This window comes from Polyodon spathula, chromosome 10, assembly GCF_017654505.1.
Source record: "Polyodon spathula isolate WHYD16114869_AA chromosome 10, ASM1765450v1, whole genome shotgun sequence".
Lineage (NCBI taxonomy): Eukaryota > Metazoa > Chordata > Actinopteri > Acipenseriformes > Polyodontidae > Polyodon > Polyodon spathula.
The window spans coordinates 16,597,955-16,613,278 of record NC_054543.1 but is presented as its reverse complement, the minus strand read 5'-3'; the positions used below and the strand labels follow the sequence as shown (position 1 = coordinate 16,613,278).

Here is a 15,324-nt window from a genome sequence, read left to right as displayed (position 1 = left end):
GCTGGAGCATGTGTTCTCTGAGACGTGCTCCTGCCACTCTGTCTTTTTTCCACAAGTAAGGCCACCAGACCTATAGCCCCGGAGGACAACATAGATCTGGATGCTCCACTGCAGAGCCACAGGCGCCCTATCGGCCACAGGGGTCACTGATGCGCAGTGAGCAGTGGATTCCCCTGCCGATCTAAGCCTTCCTTACCCAGGTAGAGCTCTGCTAATTGTGTGCCACCCCCTGGGAGCTCCCGGTCACGGTTGGCTGTGACATAGCCTGGACTCAAACCTGAGATCCCCAGGCTATAGGGCACATCCACGTGGAGCGCCTTTGCTGGATGCGCCACTCTGCAGCCCGAAAGTTGTTAATCTTATTATATATATGTATGTACATAGTATACATATTTGCTATGAATTAAATATTTTTAAAGCAATTGGGTAAATTTAGATTGTACTTGAATGTCAGAGTTGGTATGTCCAGGTTCTACAGACACTCAGCTTTTCAAAAAAGTTAACACCCTGTGCTTTTAAATAATATATACACTAACTCACACAAGCTAAAACCCTGCCAATCACTTCTCAAATAAGTAAAAATGTGCACCTGTCAAACAATTTTTTGTAAAATCAGGACCATACAGGATATTAAAAATATTCGAATGGCTACCACTGATAACCTTACATATTTTAAGTAGGAGATCAGTAAATTCCACTTATGAGGACATTTCTGACAACTTTTTTGTCACATTCAAACTAGGTCAGTGTGGGTATACTTGATTTTAGAGTGAAACCATTATTTATCAAGTAATCTGTAGGCAACAGTTTTTTAGAAATGTATAATACTGTATATTTTAAGTAGATATTTGGTCTGATACATGCCCTAAAGTTAAGTCATGTCAGTTGCCCTCAGAATGGTAGAATTCTCACAGTCCGTAAAGATTTAAGGAGAAAAATAAGCTGCACTGTAAATTTTATTGAATAGGCAAACAGTATGTTTTGTCTTATGAAATCACCAACACAAAGGCCAATAACCCAACTTTAAATATATTTCAATATATTTCACACTTTTCATAGTGTTTATCCTGTACACTTTATCAACCAGGTAAGGTAAGTTGAAATCATTTAACAGAGAAGATTGTTAAGACTTTGTGCGAGTCATAGCTATTTTCCAATGTGAACTTCTCGTGTGTCATGCTTTGATGACCCTGTTTTAAACTTTCTGAAAGCAGCAAAATTCCATCATCAAAAACGTGTTAAAAGGCAAGAACAGACATTCCAGTCAAACAGAGATTGTGGTGCTTAGAGCATTCCACCTGTTGTCTGCTTGTTAAGCTTACTCCCACCCCTCTGTCTGTCTTTAATTGCTGTTTGGCTAGAGGTAGGATTTTTATTGAGCAGATGCTGTAACAAAAGCAGATGTTTAAAAATATGTTGACAGCCATGGAATTGGTGTCCTCTCAAACTTTTGTATTCATTGTCCTGCAGGGCAAATGCAGTGAAAGAATGTGTAGCCCACATGAATGTAACATATCATGACTTGTAAACTTTATATAGGTTAACCTCGATGAACTCATTTTAATGAAGGATTGCTCTAATTTAAACGTATGAGTTCAGAATAACATACATTTTTGTGGAATAAACGTAAGAGCAATAATTGCATTTTAATGAGTGTATATCCCAACCTCATCCTTGAGTTGATATGTCTCAGTGTAAATACAACAATCTTTATTTGCAGTGGCATGTACTGAGGTTTCTGGCGGTTTATTTGCCTGTTTTTTGTGATCTTTTCTTGCAGTGTTTGCTAGCTCTGAGCCGGTGCCAGGATTCCAAGGGGACACTCTGCAGTTAGCATTCATCGACCTCAGACAAGTAAGGCTTTGAGCTTTTTACATAAGTGATGCCGGCTGGCGGTGAAAAGAAAACAAACATCAAAACCACCAAAGCTTCTTTTAAGCTGGTTCATTTATAGGTTTAATGGAGTATAGTTTTGTGAACAGTGTTGAAAAGTTCTACTGCAGTACCTCAATTTCAAAACAAACATTTTCAAGGAAATCCCCAAATTGCAGCCTGCACATTATCCTCTCTTATTATGCGCTTTTTGTGTGCCGAAATAGTCCTGAACTTTCAGCCATTATCTGAGATGATGGATAGGTTTTCACTGTGATCTGGACTTGCTGATGGGAGATTTGGATTTGTCTCACACATCATAATTACAGTATATTCTTTCTAATTACAAGTCCACTTTGCTTAGTCAGGCTATGAAACAAACAAGAAGCCGCCACTGACACTGTGCAGCATGCACCATTACAGTAACCATACTGCATCTCCTTTTATGAAGGCTGCTCCTTTAACCCCATCCAATCACACGTTTGAGCTGTTAACACTTTCACTTAGGAGAGACAGAATGCTAACGTGTTTGTAAGTGAAGATCAAGACCTGTGTGAAATCTGCTACCTTTTTCTTTTTAAATTCATGCAGGATGTTGCATATCACATCTCTGGACTGGCTGCAAGCTAGTGTACAAGCATGTTACTATTAGGGGTTGATTCAGTCACACTTCCGGCATGACATTACAAAGTTGAATTAATATCTGGAAAGTTTGATAGAGTGTCTCTGTGTAACAGGGAAGCAGCGCAGGTGCTGTATATTTTTATTGAGTCGCCCTTAGACCTGGTCCAGTAGCATAAGTCAATTATTATTAAGCAATCACGTATACTAATTGGGGAGGGGAGGGACAGAGAAACTTAAGTGAAATGCCACCTAATGTAGTTTTTTTGTTGGGGTGAGAGTACACAGTTTTGAAGTGTACATAATTACATAAGTCTACAGCTGAGACCACCTGCATTCATGTCATGGAACACATGCCCATCCTCCTTTTTATATGCAGGCATCCAAAGATACTCTTTGTATGCCTTGGCTTTTGTCAAGCACATTTTCACATTAATCAACAGTGTTTTAAAAACATAAAACTTGCTGAATGTAGTGGGTGACAGTGTTTTGGAAACACTCTGGGATCTGTGTATTGCAAATATAGTCATCTGCCTTCAGCGGGGGTTCTTTCTTACTATTTGATCCATTTTTATTTTTTTAATGGAGTGGATGACATTTCTTTTCAAGTGTGCTTGAAAGGAAACAGTGCCTTTTCAGAAATCTCTCTTAAGGGGTCACAGTGCTGTTTTCTTGTTTGAATATGATACTTTTCTATACATTGGAGTGTATGAAAGATAAGGAAGTAGGTCCAGTGGTCAGGTTTTACCTACTCGCCGTGGTTGTGCCCTGGGGTCAAACTCTCTCTACTCGCAGTGCTTTCTGGAATAGCTGATGACAGGTAGAGGCCGATACAAGGGAAAGCTTGAGTAGAATCAAAGCTAAAAGGCAGGAGGCTTGGGATTCGATGAGAGACTAGCTAAAAGATGGATCAGTGGGATTGCCCTTTTCCGAAATGGAGCTGACCCGAGATTGAAAGATCGCAATCTTTCTGCCAATCACTTGATCACTAATGGAAGCCAGTTATCTCAACAATGGTTCAGTTTTTTCCCTTTCTTGTGCTGCTTCCTTTAACCGTGTTGCCAGTGTGCCTTTTATGGAGAGAAACTTCAAATATAGTATTTCATAATATATAGCCTTTTAGTTTTTTTAAAACGTTATTTATACATATTGACGATTTAACCAAGTTGTGTGTGCAGTGTTTTTTTTTTGTTTGTTTTAATTGTGTATCTATACATACTCAGGTATTAGTTAACAGGGACATTAGTCACTTTTTTATTAGCAATTAGAGCTCATATCTGATACTGTTGCCAGCCACTGTATATGGGATATGATTAATCCTAATTTAGATTTCAGCAACTTGTTGAATCATTTACAGCATTCTTAGAGTAGATCAAAATTCCCTTGGCAAAGCTTTTTGATGGATGTGTGTGGGCAGTGTGCATTTCGTCTTGGTCCTTGCTTTCAATGTCCTTGTAGGATAGTGCCCTGAAATAAAACAACTCCCCCCACGCCCCCCCCCCTTTTTTAACTTTGAAGTATGAAGACGTTGATGGAAAAGTCTGCCATTCCTAAATATAAAGAGTAGAAAAGGTGTTTTACTGCTTTTCAGTTTGCTTTTGCTAGCCTAGTATTTTACTAATCCTGTCTTTGCTTAGGTCTTAGTAGATCAAATTTTTCAATATTTGTCAGTTTTTCATTAAGTATATGGATGCAAAACTTTCAGCTAAAAGCTGTAGGTAGATTGTAGATGTAATCTCCAGTAGTTTTGCTTTGTTTCATCAGGATGACAATAAGCATATTAAGATTCCAGAAGACTTTACTTGAGAGTTAGTGTTATTAAATCGAAGGCTTTTATTTTTGTACAGTCTTCTTGTGTTATGTGCCATGCTAACGAGGTGGTGTTTTGCCAAACTATGTAACACCCTAGACAGTAGTAATAGACAGTGTTAATAATAATGGTGAATATTGGTAAATATTTTGTATAACATTCTGTCACAATCTAATGTTTCTTTTAAAGTTATGGGTGTACTTGTTTGTTTGTCAAGCTGTACATGTAAACAACTATTTTTAATCCCTTAATGGAGAGCCACTAGCCTCTCTAGAATTGCACAGGTGGCAATAGTAAATAGTGTAGTAAAAATACACTATAATACATAATCCATTAAAATATAAAATGCTGAAATGCACTGAAGAACACAGTGGCCATGGCAACACTAAACCTCCACTTAAATACAATCTGTACCTTTTCCCTTGGTACTGCTTTACATAAGCATTATCATATCCAGTGTTATGTAAAACTTAGTTTTCTGTTAAATATTCTATTTACAGTAACTGGTAAAAATAATCATTCAGTGCATCACTAAAGGATGTGAATTGTTTGCAACTGAAGGAATCCAGTCTGATTTAATAAGCACCAACAAAAACTATGAGATGAGGAAAGATAACTAAACAAAAGGGCCCTGGTTTAATTAATCAATTCATTTGTTCATAAAAATTCATGAAAGGTGCAGCTTTGGTCATTTAAAAGTATATTTTTATTTTTTAAATAGAATATAAATATAAAATATTGTATAAAAAGTTTCAGTCCCTTGGCCACCACCCTCCTTGTTAAGTTTTGCATATTTATTTTCTACTTAAAATAACATGCAATTCAATTTGCGCTTACATAACCCTTTCTAATGAAGTATCCAATTTAAATTACAAAACCTGGTAGAAATGTAAATTACACTGGTAAAGTTCCTGTTAAAAGTACTCATGAGCCTTTTGTTGATCATAGTTCATGTGACTGTACTTTTAAATAATGGATCATATGTAGTTAGTGTGTTTTGGATTCTAGATTATGTCCTTTTACATACAGCTATAGATGCAACTGATAAATAGTTGCCAGTAGGAGAAATCTTTGGCAGATTTGTTTCCATACAGCTAAAGTACTGATACTCTCACTCTCTGTCTGTCTCTCTCCGTCTCTCTCTCAAACACCATCACGTAATTTATTTTTACGCTGCTCCATGTAAATTACTGCTTGTGGCCCTACTATGTTGACTGAGTCTGCATAAATAGGTACCGTCTGGCAACAACATGCAGCTAGAACAGTTTTATTTTATAGACTAAAACATATCTCATTGTAGTTTTAGCTGCTCAGTCATAAGCTTTCTCCATCACTGAAAGCTACTTTCTGTTGTGTAAGGCTGTTGTTACTTGCTGTAGTATGAGGTTGCAAACTCCTTCAATCTCTGTTATTGTAAAGCCTAAAAGTTACCAACTGACCACTCAGCCAATCACACCACCAGAACCAGGGCTCCTGGCTGCTATAAAAGATGTGAAGAGCAGATGCTGGGAATTTCATCAGTTAAAAGAAGCTATCCGGGCTTATGTGCACAGCACGTGTACTGTTCTCTTGTTTGTTTCTCTGAAATCCTGTGAGACTTAACTGCTCAACAACTTGCTGGATCGATCTTGAAGTCACATTACATTTTATTGGCACATAGGAGAAACAGAATTTACTGGCAGCAATTTTTCAGTTTGCTGATTTTTTGTGACGCACATTATTCTTTATATATACAAGTAGCAGGATCTTGACAGAGGTACTTTGATATATCAGCCAACTGGGGCTGTCAGTGCTCCTCCACTAACACTGGTTGGGTCCACAAAGACGTTTTAAATCTGTCTGTACTGCATGGGCAAATTAGTAAAACATTGGTTACTGTCAGTTTAAAGAGAGTGCCATATGATAGATTAATATATATATATATATATATATATATATATGGAAAATTGATTACACGTGCCGAGGCTGTCAGACAGAAACACACCACGAATACCTTATGGAATATTTTGACATGAATTGCAAAGAGTTTTTGACTTAAACGAATGTGCTTGATGAATACAGAAATTTTAAAGAGTCAGTTTATATATAATATATATATATATATATATATATATATATATATATATATATATACAGTGCCTTGCAAAAGTATTTAGACCCCTGACCGATTCTCTCATATTACTGAATTACAAATGGTACATTGAAATTTTGTTCTGTTCGATATTTTATTTTAAAACACTTAAACTCAAAATCAATTATTGTAAGGTGACACTGGTTTTATGTTGGGAAATATTTTTAAGAAAAATAAAAAACTGAAATATCTTGCTTGCATAAGTATTCAACCCCTGTGCTGTGGAAGCTCCCAGTTTGCACCGATGAAAGAGATTGCCATAACGAGGACACAATTACCTTACCATTGGCCTCCACCTGTGAACCATTAAAGTTGCTGTCACATTTTCTGGATAAAAACCCCACTGTTGAAGGATCACTGGTAAGGTTGTGAATCTGAAAGAAAATGAAGACCAAAGAGCATTCTACAGAGGTTAGAGATAAAGTAATACAAATGCATAGATTAGAGAAAGGGTACAAAATAATATCCAAGTGTTTGGATATCCCAGTGACACACAGTTGGATCAATAATCAGGAAGTGGAAGCTGCATCACACCACCTAGGCACTGCCAAGAAAAGGCTGTCCCTCAAAACTCAGCGCTCAAACAAGAAGGAGAGTAATGGTGCACCCATCAACCATATCAAGAGCTCTGCATAACACTGGCCTGTATGGGAGGGTTTCAAGAAAGAAGCCGTTACTCAAAAAATACCATCTAAAAGCACGTCTGGAGTTTGCCAAAAAGCATGAGAGTGACCCAGCTGCGATGTGGGAAAAGCTTTCTTTGTCAGATGAGACCAAGATAGAGCTTTTTGGCCAAAACTCAAAGCGCTATGTGTGGCGCAAACCTAACACTGCCCATGCCTCAAGACACACCATCCCTACAGTGAAGTAGTGAAGTGCTGTTTTGCGGTCAGATGAGACCAAGCTAGAGCTTTTTGGCCAAAACTCAAAGTGCTGTGTGTGGTGCAAACCTAACACTGCCCATGCCTCAAAACACACCATTCCTACAGTGAAGTATAGTGGTGGCAGCATCATGCTGTGGGGATGCTTCTCATCAGCAGGGACTGGGCATCTTGTTACAATTGAAGGAAGAGTGGATGGAGCAAAATACAGGAAAATACTGCAAGAGAATCTGCTTCAGTCCGCTAAAAAACTGAAGCTTGGGAGGAAATTCCCCTTTCAGCAGGACAATGATCCCAAGCACAAGGCCAAAGCAACACTGGAGTGGCTCAAGAACAAAAAGGTGAATGTCCTACATTGGCCCACTCAAAGTCCTGATTTCAATCCCATTGAGAATCTGTGGCACTATTTGAAAATTGTGGTCCACAAGCGTCGTCCAACCAAACTGAACAACCTGGAGCAAATCTGCCAAGAAGAATGGGCCAAAATCACTCCAACACTGTGTGCAAAGCTGGTACATACTTACCCCAAAAGTTAAAGCTGTTATTGCAGTGAAAGGTGGCTCTACCAAATATTAATGTGTGGGGGTTGAATACTTATGCAAGCAAGATATTTCAATTTTTTACTTTTCTTAAAAATATTTCCCAACATAAAATCAATGTCACCTTACAATAATTGATTTTGAGTTTAAGTCTTTTAAAATAAAATATCGAACAGAATGAAATTTCAGTGTACCATTTGTAATTCAGTAATATGAGAGAATTGGTCAGGGGTCTGAATACTTTTGCAAGGCACTGTGTGTGTGTGTGTGTGTATTATATATATATATATATATATATATATATATATATATATATATATATATATATATATATATATATATATATAAGGACACTGATAAAGTTTGAAAGTTTGTAGAAAAATTAATGATGGTTTTCATGAATTAGCAATAAGACAGTTGATTTAAAGGACCAGCTTTGGAAATTGATGCCCTTGGTATGGGCATTTCTTTGGAATTAAAGTGGTTAAGGTTATTTGGTTGGGATAACTGCTTACATTGCTATTGTGTGCCGGAAATGTAGGTCAAAGTGACAATTCCTCTGACCTGTATTTGGCTGAGTTGCGGAGAACCACTTTCTTGATTGAACTATGCATATGTAATGGTTATGAGATTCTACATATTTTTTTCTGGTTTTTAATAAATTATTGATATTAATGTGTGACCTCTGTTCCAGATACCATGCCAATATCTTCTTTTCTACGGCAGACCTTAACAATGGTCAGTAATCTCACAATGATTGATTTTTGTTCTAACTACTGACAAGCTCCAAAGTTAAGGTAAAGCACTTGCTATTAAGCAATTTTATAAAAGTATAGTACTTTCAGCGCCACCTAATTTACAATAAATGTTTACCCTTAAAACTTTAACTGGACAAATAATTGGAGAATGTAAAATTGAAGGAAAAAAAAGTCTACTATCTATGCAAATTCATGTCGTCATGTGACATGTCCTGTGATCCGCTAGACCTGAATACATTTTCAGCTTCACAAAGGGCAATATCCGTGGGTTGTCTGTGCAACCAGTTAGTCCCAATTCATTCCTAGAATGGAAATAATGGCAGAAAACCGTCATCAGGAACCACAACTGGTCACAAGATCAGATCAAGCCAATAGACATTTGCAATGTATGGTGACAATCGGCAGACTTTCTACAGTGGTCCAAATCATTGAAACCTTCAGCTCTGGACAAACAATTCCACTGGAATATTGTGACAGGAAGCCCATTCACCAACTTTCTTTCATCCAGCCAGTGTACCTATTTTCTAGAATGAACTTTTGTACTTATTTTGTGCAGCCATAATCACTTTGACATTATCTGCTAATGTGTCAGTCCTTAAAAATGCTGTGAGGGAAAGAGTAAAAATAAATTCCAATGCTGTGGATGAAGAGAGTGCTGTTTGACGTAGGTTTTTGATTCAGACATAGTCCTTCTCAATTTAATTTAATTTCTTTAATATATTGACTGCATACAGTGTAGGAGTCAGAAAGCTGTCTGGGCTTGCATGCACATGGATAAGTAAATCTGGAAGGAGAGATAATGGCCAGCCAGCCAGCCAATCCAGAGGTTCACACCTCAGCAACCAATCGGATTCCTCATTTTTCCAGACACACAAGTATGGCAGCATCCATCACGTAGGCCGGCCTGCTTGTAAACACACAGGCAAGCAGACAGAGACAAGAACACAATTTGTCTCGTCAACATTCATTGGATTAGTATTAAACAGTGGGGCAAGGATGCGCTTTTAATACTAGAATTTAGTCAATTCCATTTGAAGGTCAGCGTGAACTTTCATTATTTCTCTAACTTTTAATGTTACAGTGTTAGAAATGTATAACTTATTAATAACTAAAAACCGTCCAACTAAATTCCTGAATTGTCTAGGAATCTCTTGTAACCCGGTTACATTATATCTATCTATCTATCTATCTATCTATCTATCTATCTATCTATCTATCTATCTATCTATCTATCTATCTATATATATATATATATATATATATATATATATATATATATATATATATATATATATATATATATATATATGTATGTATGTATGTGTGTGTGTGTACATGTTCCCTTGTAGAAGTTTGGCAGTGCCATACTAGCAATAATACTGTAACTTTTCACAGCCATAATTATAGGCCTGTTAGCAAAATGTAACTCATATACACATGGCTGTTACAGTCCTACCTGAAACAAAGCATCTGAAACAAAGCATCTGCAACATTTAATTTGATACTGTATGACACATCAGTAGACTTGCACCTTGGGACCAACTCAGTTGAAGGATCTGCTCATCTTTATCATTATATTGGTTACAGCAAATAAGAAACAAGTAAGCTTGGATTGATTGAAAAAACCTTTGATGCATGGATCACAAAACATTGCTATAACAAAATTATAATATAGTTAAACAAATGTGTTTTCTCAAATGCATTACACTGAGAATCTTTTCAGTGGTTAATTGGAATTAACACAAACACATATTTTGATATGTGTCTTTAGCAAGAAGAGTATATATGTATAGTATTTTGTAATGTAGTTTATAGTTCAGCAATTTTAAATGGTACATGCGGTGCAGCTGTGTGGGTTTTAAGTTTGTACAAACACTTTCAATTGTCCTTCTATATTTCTTCTGTGTATTGCGTTCTTGTGCTCTGTAAATATCTTGCAAGCCTGTGCTTGCCGATGTCTGTTGCTTATAGCATTTCCTTAGGTATTCTGTGTCCTTGGCTGTTAAAATTAATAATGGTATTTGCTAAACATCTCAGACTAGAATGTTTCAACCGTCACTGTAAAAAGCCTGTAAACAGTCCTGAGAAGTGCTTTTTCTGCACTTCAAAGTCGAAATGTGACAGGAGTGCCAGGGAAATAAGGGGATGCGTTTGGGTTGAGTACAGGGCATGACAGACTGTTTTAACTTGAGCACTTGGTTTCAGGGGAGTATTCTGCCCTGTAGGGGGAATAAGGTTTAAAAAGGATTAGTCTGAACCCAAATAGCTTCTGGCAGAGTAAGTCAATGTGGTTCCGTTGCATATTCTTAGGGAGTTGGTTCCTCAGCTCTTAAGAGTCTTGACATTATACCCCCAACTAGAAAGGGACTTACGACATGACCCTGATCATTCTTGGTGTGCTGTATTGTTTCCAAAATTGAGGCTAGTTGAATACCAGATTTGTGTTGCATTTTGTTTATGTAGCAAGTAAATGAAAAAAATATACTAACCAACACAGCATAATGACAAGATAATAGATTTACAGTGTTACTGACTAAGTAGTTTCTGTTAATAGGTTTTGAAAGCAGAGAATACATAAAAAACATAAAAAAATCATTTTGGTTTTATTAATTTTATGGATTCATTGGATTTTAGTTTTGTTTTAATTTAGTTTTTCAGTTACGAAAGCAAGGAATTATTAGCCAAAGTCTTAAGAATGTACCAATTAGGCCATGGACTGCCATCCTCAGCAGGTGGCTTTCATGTCCCGTAAATGGGGCTGTTTGCACCTGTGATCAAAGCAAAGGCATGGCTAAAGGAAGAGGGTAAAAAGATGTAGTTGGATTTCTACTATTTGACACAGGCCTGTAAAGTACATTTATTTTTTTATTTAGCTGTTATAAATGTATAACATCTCAGAGGTGTTAGTTGTATTTTATTTTGAAGAGTCTGTATACATTGATTTCAGAGAGAACTGCTGCTCTCAGTAGGGGACAATAGGGGAAGGGCACGACTAACAGGGACCATCAAATAACCCAACTTCACTCATAAGGAATTATCCTGATGTGCCCAAATAGGAGGTCCAAGTGTGAGCATTATTTTGTTTGATGCTTTGTGATGAACTATATTGTTTTCCGAAACAAAAAAGAAAATTAATCAGAAATATACTATAGTTTTCTTTAGAAACAAACAAAATTAAGTTATTTACCTATTTCTTGCTTTCCTTCTTTTAAGTATTTAAATTAAATAATTGGATTTGGCATCGTACCTCTGTAATGAAGTATTTTTTTACCTTGTCTATTTTCACAAAGGGTTTACATTTTAACTTTTGACACTTGCATGTTTAAGCTTTCAGTCGTCTCATGTTTCTATTTGCCCAATTGAAAATCCTTTTGAAATGCCAGGCTTAGGCGTAAAGATAGAGAAGTGGCAATGACAGTGTTTTTAACCCTTTGTAAGATCTTTCTGCACAGCAGAGGAGAGAGCAATTGGCTTAGCAGTGTGACTGTGCTTGCTTGGAAATGGGCTAATCTTCTGCTTGGGTTATGCAGAGGTCAGTCAGGGATTTCTTTTCATTCCCTCCCCTTACTGGACCAGATCCTATGTGTTTTAATAAGAGTCTTTTCAGTTAATTATGCCTGCAGGCAGTGAAAAAAACAGCATTTAACTGTTGAAACAGGTTAATGAAGCAAGTGTCTTGACATGTTTATCAGGCAAGTTGAACCCTACAGAAAGGTAATTACACATACAATTAGGTTTAGGAGATTAAGGGTTAATTAATTGTTTGAAATGTATTTCTGAAGGCAGGAGTTATGGACTTGAATCTAATAGAGGAAAGTCTGTACAAGTTCTGTTGTAATTTTATGTATTTTTCCCAAAAACTCACTTAAATGAAAGGGTACAGCCTCATACCTGCTAAGTAAAACAGACAGTGTTGTTTTCTATATCAGCAACTTACTTGTTTTCCAGATATTTACAAACTTTACTATCCCTATAAGAATATCATGGACACTGGACTTCTGTTGTTTTATTTATCTTTTTCTGCAATTAATAGAATGATCTTTAAACAACAACAAATGTATATATGGCAAAGGGCCAGTTACTTGGAACTGTGGCGCTTGAAAGCTGAAATTTGAATTACACTTTTGAATGACCTACTGGAGTAAGTAAAAATGCTTTCTTCACTACATAATTCTTGAAGATATCCTGTTCACCTGTACGTCTCCAAATCCTCAGACTAGCTTAAAGGATTAGTCATGTGAGTCATGTAAAAATGTATTTGCTGTCATTCAGGTTGATGTTGGGAACTAAAAAAAAAAAAAAAAAGTTTGCAGTGATTTAACCCCTCGCAGCTGCAATCAAAAGACTAAACTGCATTACGCCTGTCATGTTTTTTTTTTTTTGTTACAGCTTAATACTTTGATTCTCTTGTCTTCTCCCTTGCTTTGTGCTAGCCATGCCCAACCCAACCCCAGTCGTGATGGGGAACAATAGCATTGTTTCTTTTGGATAACAGATAATCATTTTTTTGTTACTCCTGAAGGCATGAGTTAGACCAGTTTCTCACTTATGAGCTAGTCTAAAATAAAATAAATAAACCTTCCAATATTTCACGCTGTGTCCTCTAATAAATATGCATTTAGATGACTGTTCACATATGTTTTACTTTTAAAAATACTTTTTTTTTTTTAATTCCACTCATTGGTAGAACATGTAATACTAAAATAAATTAATTAATAAAGGTTTCAACTGGAAGTCTTTCTCAACGTCTTAATGAAAACCAGGCAAGTTGGTTCCTAATGTAATGCTTTTTACTGCCCAGCCAATTAAGTGTCAGTGTAACGTCATGTAGTGTTTCATAAAACTCAGGTGAGAGAAACAATTTTGTAACCCGGTGACACTGAAAAGTGACATTTTGAGACTTAACAAATTATGGAGTTTGAGAATTATGAATTGTGAACAACTTGAGTTTACACAGACTTACTATGATACTCACGTTTGATGAAAACTGCTTTTCAGGTTAGCACAAAGAACCCTAAACTGAGCGAGAGTTTGAGAGAGTTTACTCACTGGTAGTTGCTGCAGAAATGTTGATTTTGCTGCTTTAGATCAAAATACTTAAGATGGGCTGAGAAAGACCTGGATTGTCTCTGGGAATTTACCCAGCTCTTTAAGAATTAGCAGTAAGGGAATACTTTTTCTTTTTTGCCAGGGGTAACCCTAGATAACCAGGTCATCCATTAAGATGTTGATCAGATTTAAATACAAATAGGTCCTTGAATTGGGAATTGGGATCCTGTCATTGTTTCCCTTCTTTGTTTTTCGTACTCTTATAAAGAAAATGTATTACGTTCCTTACGTTTATTTTTTTTTATTATTGTTGAATGTATATAGAATGTGATGTGATTTGTTTACAAATTAAGCTGATACTAGCAAGCTTTATGATCACTTGATGATCATATTTGTGGTCACAGGGCTTGAAAGGGATACCCCTCCCTCCTCTCTCACTCGCTTGCTCTTTCAACTCAGCCCTGGACATCCAACCAGCTGTAGTGGTGGGATTTTTTTTTTATGAGTCTTGGCCAATCAGTGCACTGGTTGGGGGAGGAGATTTAAAAGCTCCTTAGATCTTGAGTGTCTATAATCATTGTTACAACCTTACAAATGTATTACTGGGTCTCTCTCAGGAGTAGAAAATGTATTGCATATGCAAAGTTTGTTTTAAACATCCAAGGATTATTTCTTGCTTTTGAATTATACAAAAAGAAAAAATGTCATATTTGAGCAAAATAATAACTGTTTTGAAAATGCAGTTATACCAAAGTTAATAAAGTTTTATTTTTTGGTGGTGCTTTGAATTTCAAACAATGGGAGGATGGCGCCCAATTGTTATTTATTTATTTGTATTTTGAATCGCCAATTATTTTTCTTCTTTTCTCCCCAATTTGAAATGTCCAATTATTTTTATTTGAACTGCTGCCACCCCTATCCTGACTCAGGAGAGACGAAGACGGACACACCCGTCCTCTGTAATGTGTGGCGTCAGCCGTCCACTTATTTTCACTTTGCGGGCCTGCCATGCAGCTACCTCAGCGATAGCTTTGGAGGACCATGCAGCTCTGGGTAGCTTACAGGCAGGCGCCCAGCCAGTCTATAGGGGTCCCTGGTGCGCGGTGAGCAGAGGACACCCTGGCCGACCTAGGCCCTCCCGACCCGAGCGACGCTTGGCCAGTTGTGCGCTGCCCTCTAGGAACTCCCGTCCATGGTCGGCAGTGGAATAGCCTGAACCAGCGACTTCCAGGCTATAGGGCACATCTTGCACTCCACATGGAGTGCCTTTACCAGATGCACCACTTGGGAACCCCCTGCGTCCAATTTCTTATCTTCTAGTACATTTCCAGAGAAATCACATCGTCCTAATGAAAGGGAGGGAAAAATGTGCACATCAAGACTTTCCTTTTGAATATAACCTTTTTTGTTAATTTTATGTTTGATACAGTGTTAAAATGTGTAACTGTTTTCCCATACAGCTTCTTGATCTGTTTATGGTTTGGGATTGGTCAACATATTTGGCAGACTACGGACAGCCCACTTCCAAATACCTCCGCGTGAATCCTTCCACAGCCCTTGCACTGCTGGAAAAGTGAGTGTTCTAAATGTATATATTTAGTAATATATAGTTCAGCTTTTACAAATAATGAAAGTGAGAATTTCAAGGTAATATGTACTGATT

The 15,324-nt window shown here is 37.1% G+C and overlaps 1 protein-coding gene across 4 annotated transcripts in view; it reads left to right on the top strand.

Moving 5' to 3' along the window:
- The window catches only part of LOC121321994 (exocyst complex component 6), an 88,794-nt gene that overhangs the window by 71,255 nt on the left and 2,215 nt on the right, over positions 1 to 15,324 (top strand). For all 4 annotated transcript variants that reach the window (XM_041261399.1, XM_041261398.1, XM_041261397.1 and 1 more), the window contains 2 exons: positions 1,781 to 1,854; positions 15,122 to 15,234. In XM_041261399.1, coding sequence (XP_041117333.1) covers positions 1,781 to 1,854; positions 15,122 to 15,234 — 187 coding nt within the window. The remainder of the gene's footprint in view (positions 1 to 1,780; positions 1,855 to 15,121; positions 15,235 to 15,324) is intronic.